This window comes from Haliotis asinina, chromosome 1 (genome assembly GCF_037392515.1).
Source record: "Haliotis asinina isolate JCU_RB_2024 chromosome 1, JCU_Hal_asi_v2, whole genome shotgun sequence".
Lineage (NCBI taxonomy): Eukaryota > Metazoa > Mollusca > Gastropoda > Lepetellida > Haliotidae > Haliotis > Haliotis asinina.
This window is the reverse complement of record NC_090280.1, coordinates 87277992-87288167: the sequence shown is the minus strand read 5'-3', so window position 1 is coordinate 87288167 and position 10176 is coordinate 87277992. Positions and strand designations below refer to the sequence as shown.

At 39.1% G+C, this 10176-nt stretch overlaps 1 protein-coding gene across 2 annotated transcripts; it reads left to right on the top strand.

The window, feature by feature from the left end:
* Positions 1-81: 81 nt before the first annotated feature.
* On the top strand, positions 82-9349 carry LOC137299014 (protein HGH1 homolog). Of its 2 annotated transcripts, none has more exons than XM_067831483.1 (4): positions 82-249; positions 3313-3991; positions 4352-4542; positions 6018-9349. In XM_067831483.1, the coding sequence occupies exons 2-4, from the start codon at positions 3316-3318 to the stop codon at positions 6279-6281; spliced, it is 1131 nt and encodes a 376-aa protein (XP_067687584.1). In that variant the 5' UTR covers positions 82-249; positions 3313-3315; the 3' UTR covers positions 6282-9349. The 2 variants fall into 2 exon arrangements, with proteins under 2 accessions (XP_067687584.1, XP_067687591.1); XM_067831490.1 differs by having other exon boundaries at positions 101-147.
* The last annotated feature ends 827 nt before the right edge of the window (positions 9350-10176 follow it).

Here is a 10176-nt window from a genome sequence, read left to right as displayed (position 1 = left end):
TTTGAAACAATTATTATCGAAACTTCAGTTTCAAATTACAACTTTATCATTTACCTAAAAATGTTTTATTCGAAACGAAACAACACAGCTTCCGCATGGGAGGTAACTTGACCTGTCGTGCATGCACGTGTGTTTGTTTTGACTAAGGTATTCGCAAAAAGATAAGTTACATCTTTTCATTATCGTGTGATCTCAATTTGGCTTCGTGGGTTTCGTGTATGTTCCTGTCAGCCTTTATACGCGAAGAAGGTACGTTGTCTGTCTTTAGTTTGTACAGATGATTGATACCAGAGTCTTCTTTGGAATTGAGTTGGTGCTAGTCTGTCTCAGTCCCTGAATCACATTATTTTGCCTACTACCAAGCATTCTCTGATTCCACCCGTAATCCCCGTTTGAAATGTATCCTATTTAGTAGGATTATTTCGAGGTTTTAGGGTCCTTGGGTTGAAGCAAGAATGTGGTTTAGGGTCAAGTGTTAGTGTTAAGAATTTTTGATAAACAAACATTTGTTATTTATTATAGAATGGTAAATCGAAACGGGGGTTACAGACTGAAATCTTTCCGTTTGTTTGTTACCATCAAAATTATATATATTCAGAGACTAAGCCTTAGTCTAGAGTCGGGAGTACAGCACTTTATCGGGCGCACTTTTTCAGATTAATTAGCGCTCACTAAAGACCCTAAGCAGAAACCCTAACCCTAAGGATCATAAAGGGACCCAAACCCTAACCCTAGGATAGCAAAGGATGGAGGCGCTATATTGAGAAAATTGCCCCGCAGCGCTACTGCTCCTGGTAAACTGAGACAGATATGGTATTTATTACAAGTTAATGATGTGTTGTTATGTTACACTTCGGTTGGGATGAAGAGGTCACTTTTCAGTTCCATGGAATTCACCAGAGCATGTGAAAACATCCACTTTGGTTGTACGCTTTTCTGATAGTGTAAACACATTCTTTGAAGAAAATGAGAATCAAAACAAATATATAGATTTATGTCGAATGCAACTTATCTTTATTCTTGTATGAAACAAAGACTGTGAGTAGTGAAATAAATAGCTAAATTTATGTCAGTAAGTTCTTGTATAAACACATCTCACCACCACCATTGATGTATGTAATCAGCTATGAACAGTTGACACATGTAAATAATTATTATTTAATCATTTTGTTTTGAGTGTATTTACACTATCGGTAAACATAGACCAAAGCAGAAGTCTGCCTGTAGATATTTTTACACGCTCTGCAAGTCTAAAATTAATGTGAAAGCAGCGAATGTTACCCCTAACTCTATCCTCAGCTTGTCAACCATTTCTCTGCCAGGGGCAGTGGGGTAGCCTAGTGGTTAAGTGTTTGCTCATCATACCACCAACCCAGGTTTGATTCCCCACATGAGTACAGCATGTGAACCCCATTTCTAGTGTTAAGCGACGTGATATTACTGGAATATTGCTAACGCAGCATAAAACAAAATTCACTCACTCACCCCTTTCATACCTACCACCCTTTAGAGAAGACAGGGTAAAAGGCCTTATAAATAAATATTGATTTCCAGTTGTCTCCCACTGGCTACTCTTCAGCAGTGTAGATGTTATCTGTAGATGTGCCTGGCAAAAGCCTGGCGATGTCAAAGGTTAACCTTGGAATATATTCCTGAAATAAACATGCCTTATCGTTGATGTCCTAGAACCCTTTCACTACATACTTTGATGATTGAAGATATTATCTGATCAGCAGATATGAAATTTCAAATTTTTTAATCAACAAACACAATGATGTCAGCATCAAATACGCATAGTCTCCTAATCCTGCAGGGGAAGGGGAAGAGAGCATTTTCACAAGCTGCCTGAAATGTGAAAGCCTCAATGAAATTTCTACCCACTCAAATATTAAAGGCTTGTTTCTATGGAACTGTTCCTCCTCTGATCACCTGACTGATACAGTGGGAAATTCCAATCTGGAATTTAGAAAAAAATAATGACCAATATTTTCAGAATATATGTCTTGTAGGCTGTCTGAATCCATACATTTTATCGTGAGCGACCTGTGAAGGTCCCAGGGTAGTATAGCCCTTCAGCAACCCATGCTTGCCATAAAAGGTGACTATGCTTGTCGTAAGAGGCGACCAACAGGATCGGGTGGTCAGATGCGCTGACTTGGTAGACACGTCATCGGTTCCCAATTGTGCAGATCGATGCTCATGTTGCTGGTCACTGGATTATCTGGTCCAGAGTTATTTACACACCAACGCCATATAGCTGGAATATTGCTGAGTGTGACGTAAAACTAAACTCACTCACTCACTCACTCACTCACTCACTCACTCACTTTATCGTGAGCCTTTATGACATACTTCTTTATATTTTGGCTGAATTTAATATTAAACTGATCTGTCAGTTTTGTGATTTTGCATGGAATATACTTGTATACTGCATTGCTTTGCATTGAAAAACAACTTTGACAAGGGAAGGATGCCACACCTCAACTCTGTATGGGTTTAAAGTACCCCTTCTTTTCTTAACCCTAATTCAGCTGACCCTAAAAATAAATTGGATGTGAAAAGTGTGGTCTAGGATTTTGCTCCTGTAGCTGGCTGAGAAAGGGAACCCTCTTGTTTCAGTCATAATGTCAGTCATATGGAATTGCTCCTGTATATAATATTTCAACTGATAATTTCTGCAAAAACTAACACAAATACTGCACTCTACCCATTTACATAATGTCTGTCATAGAGCGTGGAATGCATTGCGAGTACATTTATTGTTTGTTAGACGATTAAAACCACAAAATGCAATTATTTAGGGGTCTGGCTAGAACAACACCTAAATTGTCAGAATCTAAAATGGTATATTTTATGTAACAGAAGAAAGCCAAAAATTAAGAATACAACACCTTTTGTTCTATAACAGTTGCAAATGAAGCAACTTCCTAGAAGTTCATGGATGCTTGATAGGTACAGATTTTCTTGATGAGAAAATGATGCATATTCTAATGAAAGAGTTTTGACAATTTACTGGAAGAAAGAACTAATACTATCCTCACTAAGGGACCGTTCATAATTTATCACCAGGGGGGTATGATGAGGATTTTCAGGGGAGGGGAGCTATATGTTTTGTCCCAAGTATTGAAAGAGGGGGCTACCAGATTTGTACAGAAAAAATATAAAAATCCTCATCGCCCTCCCCCACCCCAGTGATAAATTATGAATGGTCCCTAAAGGTGAATCGTTAGTTTAGTAAACACTCAGCATGACAAAGTACATATTTAGCTGAAAAGGTTGCCATGGTAACAGTGTCTTGTGATTTGTTTCCAGATAATGTCTGCCTTAGACGAAGCTACCATGCAGACTGTGAAGCAAGAAATGCTTCCATTCCTGTCCCTCTCTGCTCGACCAGATGTGAAACACCAGGCTCTCAGCTTCATGGTTGGTCTAACTGGGAAGAAAGAGGGCATCCAGTTCGTGAAAGACAATCCACCATTCCTTGAAGCAATTGTGTCATTGACCTCTGATCCTATGCAAGATATTGTAAAAGACGCATTCCGAAGTTTGCTCAATTTGGCAACAGATGAAGATATATCATGGCTTTTGTTAAATCTGGAAAAGTTTCCCAGTATAAGTCTAGACTTGATGAAATATGTGTTGAACAAAGAAAGCGACTTTGCTGATCTTGTGGGTAGCATGTTAGCCAATATAACTCGGACACAGAGATGTGCACTGAAAGTTGCTGCTGTCGTGGAAGAGCATCGTGATGATGTTGGTGTGGAGAAGATGGTCGATGCACTGTGTAACATGGACTACAACCAGTCCGCTACTCTGGACTGTTTGGGGCTGCTGCTGTCCAATCTGACGCAGATTTCATCCATCAGACAGGAGCTGATGGACAAGAACCGTTGCATTTTGCAGAGACTGCTACCATTTACGCAGTATAAACGGTCCCATCTTCGGAGAGGAGGGGTTGTTGGAACTCTGAAAAATTGCTGCTTTGAGATAGGTTAGTAGGTATTTTTCCCATAGGAAAAGGTTAGATCAGGACCCTCTTTTTCACATAATTAAGAAAATAACAAAATTAAAAGGTATCTGACTCTCCTTGCAACACTAAGTTCTTGATTTCCTTATATTTGAACATGAGCTCTGACCCAAGCTGATTTATTTGAGAAGTACATTGTAGATAAAAACCTAAGCAAAGGTTTGACTTAAAACGTCTACATTGTTGTTTCTGCATTTTGCATTATGTAAAAATACCTTTCTAATCTCAGTTGTTTTTAGTGGTATTTTCAGTCTTGTCAGAAGTTGAAAAGTTGCAAGTGTTGGGCATGTCAGGATATTGCTGGCATATTGTGTGTTTGTGTAGACTGCCATGAATGGTTGATGGGAGACCAGATGGACATTTTGCCTCGGCTGCTGCTGCCACTGGCTGGGCCAGAAGAGTTTGACGATGATGACATGGAACGACTGCCAGATGACCTCCAGTACCTACCTCCAGACAAGGAGAGAGAAAAGGATCCGGACATTCGGAAGATGTTGGTGGAAGCAGTCACACAGGTATATACTCCAGTCACACAGCTCACTGACCAAATGTGCAGATCGATGCTCATGTTGTTGATCATTGGATTGTCTCGTCAGACTCGATTATTTACAGACTGCCGCCATATTGGTTTAATATTGTTGCATGCGACATAAAACTAAACTCACTCACCCTACAGATTTACCATAGGGCTGTTGTGGTATTTATTTAGGCACATCAGTGCTCACATAGTGCATTTTTTGGAGTTCTTGAGGATGAATGGGTATTGGGCTTTTTAATGTTTACATATATAGTCAAAGCATGCTTAGTGTTGGGATGATGCTGATTTTAAAGTCACCCATTTTGTTCTGAATAGGTGGAGGGAGGTCTGTCTTCAATTTTGTATTAGAGAGGATCAGCAATCTTGTACATGACAATCTTTAAAATATTATGGAGGAAGGGAAGGAGTAATTGATTTAGTACATGACATGAGGGGGGTCCATTTACGCTGTACGTAAGTTTTAAGATAGCATTCACATCATACTTGCTTCACCATTTAAATCATCATCACCTCCTAGCCGTAAATCATGAACTGTCACTATACGTCCCTTTAGCAAATCTATCATCTAGGGTTCAAATCTTCATGATCATGTTTTATGGTTTGTCAGCACCATTCCCGTATGGTGGGGTAGCCTAATGGTTAAAGTGTTTGCTCATTACGCCAAAGACCCATGTTTTATTCCCAACATAGGTATAAATTTAGTATAATGTGTGAAACCCATTTCTGGTGTCCCCCACAGTGATATTGCTAAAAGCAACATAAAAACTCACTCACTCACTAAAATCACTATAATTGGTTGTTTAGACTACAGAATGTATAAATTTGTGCTGTAAGCCAACTGTTGTCCTTGTAAAATTACATTAATCAAGTCTGTTTTATGCAGTTGAAGAGATAAGAACTTTGATTTAAAAAATGTCTTCTGTCTTTTTATGACAATTTAGGTGTTTAACCTCATTTTCACTTATTATCCTAAGGCTAAATTCTTCCATTCATTGGTGTCCACTGCCATGCTTGAATAATGGCAAAGTGGCATAAAACTAAGCTGACCCACCTACTCACTTGTCCATGGAGGAAGGAAGAACATGCTTTGTGTTTGTACATTGGTGAGGTAGCTTTGTGGTCAGAGTGTTTACTCACCATGCCAAGGATACAGGTTCAATTTCAGAAATGGTTACAATGTGTAAAGCCTATTTTTGATATCCTTGCCTTTAAATTTCTTAGATATTGAGGTGGTAGTGTAGCCTAGCGGTAAAAGCATTTGCTCATCATACCAAAGAACTGGTTCGATTCCCCACATGGGTACAGTCAACCAGTTTCTGGTGTTTCCACCTTGATAATTGCCAGAATATTGCTAAAAGCAGGGTAATCCAAACTCACTCCATCACTCATTTGAACATTGACAACTGTGCCATGAAAAACCAATCTTGTTAACACACTCTCTCTTTGTCCCAGCTTTGTTCAACGCAGAAATGGCGTCTCTACATCAAGGAGAAGAACACATATGTCATTATGAGGGAGCTCCACAAGTGGGAGACAGACCGACTCAACCATGTTGCCATCATGAGTCTCATCGACATTCTCATAGGAGACGAGCCCAAAGAAGGCATGGAGGACTTGCACAAAGTGGACATCGACAAGGCTCTCCACAAGGAGCTTGATGATGCTCTGGAGGAAAGACTCAAAGAGGCCACAGATGAATCTGTCTCACAGTCTTGAGTGATGGTTCTTCCTTCGTGTAACAAACAGAAGTGATTTTGATGTTAGCTGAAATGTAATTTATCTGAAGGCGATCATAGCACTATGATAGTCATAAGTCTTTGTTAAAGTATGAGAGTTACGACTGTCGTAGCACTACGATAGTCATAAGTCTATGTTAAAGTATAGGATATACAACTGTCGTAGCGCTATGATAGTCATAACTCTGTGTTAAAGTGTGGATGTTACGACTGTTGTAGCGCTATGATCGCTTGGAGGAAGGGGGCCATGGACTAAATGGCAGGTTAAATTGATTTGAACTGTGTAAACATCAAGGTATTTGTTAACACAGACCTGGGCCTGGGTTCTCAAAGCGATCATAGCGCTACAAATCTCTGAAGTCTGTGTTGAAGTATAGGAGGTACAAGCATCTTAGTTCTATGGTTGCCTTGTGGAAAGGGGCCCAGGATTCCATGATACCATGCACAGTATAGTCTAGCAGAAAACCTTTCTTTAAGTTTTTGGTAACATTACTCAAAGACTACAAGTACAATCATTTGTAGTGGTAATGACACCATGCACATTTGCATGGCCAGGTTGTTGTTCCTCCGAGTCTCCCAATGGCCTTGACAGTTAAGACCCACAATGGTAAAAATTCAAAACCCACAATGGTAGTACAATTATAATGCACCATGCCAAATTGAAAAACGGCTGTACTTGTATTGTTTGAGTCAAGTGACCAAACACCATCACATAAAATTTCGTGCCAGATTATGAATTAATATGTCTGCCAGAATTTTAATTTGTTTTAAGTTTCAGTTGTATTGCATCCTCAGTCTAATTAATATCTGAAGAGAAGAAATGAACTTTTGCTCATGAGGAGTCATAGTATTGTTAAAAATACCAGTTACATTTGTCTTCTGAAAGACCTACATTGCTCCAGATAAGGGCCGTATCAACGTATTTACAACTGAAAAATATGCACCATACAGTAGGAAATAATTTAGAGAATATGACAGATATGCACCACAGCAATGGTGTACTGTCTTAGAATCATTTACAAATGTGTTTATCTGAAAAAGTATTGTTTTATTGTTTATTGATCTGTTTACACAAGAGTAGCAAGGTCCTGGTGCATTATGAAATGAAACAAAAGATTATTGGTATGCCATTAAATTCCATCCTGTAGGCTATAGGTATTGTAAAGTTACTCCTATATTGAAAAAATAAGGATAATCCTAATGTTGAAAAATTATCTGGAGCTCTAGGCCTATGCTATGACAAAATGTGACATCATTTTGTTAAGGGCACAATTGTATAAGCCATCACATTTTGCTGTGTAGAGTTGCATCCCCTGGTTCAAATCCCAGAATGTCCTGTTCTGTATCTAGGTTTGCCTGCACCATGTTTGTCAGTTTTTCCAGTAAAGCTGTGCCACCTCATCATGTCAGACACACAGATTAATAACAGTGATTCTGTTGAATGTTGTTCAGATCATTGGTTAACCCAACTCATTCATTAGTGCTAATGTACTTGTGATATGTTGTGGATATTTTACAATGGACATGAAAAGAGGCACTACCATGTTCATAGTGTCAACTCTGGGACAGAACTGATCTCTGCAACCCATGCTTGTCATAAGAGGCTCACTGACTTGGTTGACATATGTTATCATATCCCAGTTGCGCAGATCATTTCTCTTAATGTTGATCACTGGATTGTCTGGTCCAGACTTATTTTCAGACCACCCCTGTGTAGGTGTAAATTTGGGGAGTGCGACATGAAACTAAACTCACTCACTCATACTGTCAACGATATGTATGAATTTGAACTATCATTGCAGTTATCTTCTTTGAGTTGGAAAGTCAGATAAGGACAAACTTTATGGGTGAACAACTTCTTTATTAAGTTGATGTAACGTTTCATTACAGATTCTTTTATCATTGTCAAGTATCCATAAAGTTTACCCTTATCTAGCATCACAGAATGATATCTGTCATATTGTTAAACATGTATCCATGTCATGATTTGTGTTTGTTACACATCTGTCCATATTAGTTGTTGTATTGTGAAGGCTGCTGCTGAGAGTTCAGTCCCTTGGTAGTGGTAGGATTAGAAAGTCTGTATTTTAAATATTGCTCAAAGATGTCATGAACCATACTCACTTAATTAAGGATCAAGGTAAGAATCATCCTCAATACCTCGCAGGCGTAGTTCCAATAAAGCTCCTCTAAACCCTGGATACATCTACAGCTCAGCCTGATGACTTTATTACCTCTTTTGTTTGGCTTTTTATCCAATCAGGTGTCTATGCTGGGAAGTAGAGTGTAGCAGTCACAGCTCACAGTGGCTCTTTAAATCATCTAACCGATTCAACTTGGCAACATAACCATGCAGAGGTTCTTTGAAAGAGGTAGAAGTGGTTCTTGCTGATATGTTTCTGAATGTGTCTTTATGATTTCCCCAAAGGTCAAACAAACAAACCTTCGCAGTATCTTTGTTGACACTGGCATGCTGGGTTTCCTGGATTCCGCTATTCTGCGGTTGCAGAAAAAAATCCCTGAATTTACCTTGCCATGCAGAAAAACGTCTGGTCCGTGGAAAACACATTTGCATGCAGAATTTGCCATTTTCTGTCGCGGAATTCGCTCATTTTAAGAAGTGAGTGAAAACTGTCAGCAGAAACGAAAAGTAGACCTAATGTCAAAAGTAGGGTTGGTTACAGGTGAAAAGGACTGACATATGTATTGTGACAACATTTTGAAATAATCATGATTAAATATACTTTATTAATAAAGCAATTTTAAGCATTTTCAAATAATATTAGATGAATTTGACACTACAATTACATTCTCAAAATCGATCATTTTGAAAATTGAAATTATTCAGATTTCTTTTAGGTATAAAATTGTCTGCATGAAAGCAGAAGTTGTTCGTCTGCATCAAAGTTACAATCGAGAGGAGAGAAATAACTTTCAGCGAGTGTTTAATTCCCAAACACAGAAAAAGGTGTGGGTGCTTTGTCACTCGAGATGTGATGTGTACTGTCGACATACCTTTGTATCTGTGTTTGAGAATTAAACTATGAAGGTCTGTATGATGTTTTTTGTTGTTTTTTCTAGTTGTTTTAGCCGCAGAATGTTTTGCAGAATATTGAAAAGTGGGGTGCAGAATTTGCTTAAATCCAGGAGGGACTGCTCGGTTGTAACGGCGGCTTAGCTGGTCGGCTACTTTGAGAATGCGGAGGCAGCAAAGGGAGGTAACAAAATTATCGTAGATGCCCGTTTGATGCATCATGGGTATAGTGGACTTGTCGGAACATTTACCCTGGAAATATCGAGGTGGACTTGTCGGAACATTTACCCTGGAAATATCGAGGTGGACTTGTCGGAACATTTACCCTGGAAATATCGAGGTGGACTTGTCGGAACATTTACCCTGGAAATATCGAGGATGTAACAAATTGGTCTTCAACACCCTCCCAAGCAGGTGAGTGAGTGAGTATGGTTTTACGCATCTTTTAGCAATATTCCAGGAATATCACAGCATTGGACACCAGAAATGGGTTTCACACATTGTGCACATGCAGGGAATTGAACCCGGGTCCTCTGCGTGACGAGCGGTGCTTTAAGCATGAGGCTACCCCTCCTGTACCTGTCAAAAGAGGTTTCAGGATAGGGTGGATAGACGATTTGGTCAGTGTAGATAATGGTATCTCAATTGCTAAGATAAAAGTCACATGATTGCCAGGCTGGAATGTTACTGAGTGTGGCATTACATAAATAGAAAAAGCCCTTCATTCTCCAAATGGTTTAACCACCTTTCAGGGGTATGACTAGTCATTAACATTGTTTTTAAGTCTTTGAAGGGCATTTAGAAGTGAAATACATAAGAATGAAGATTTTTATGGATATCA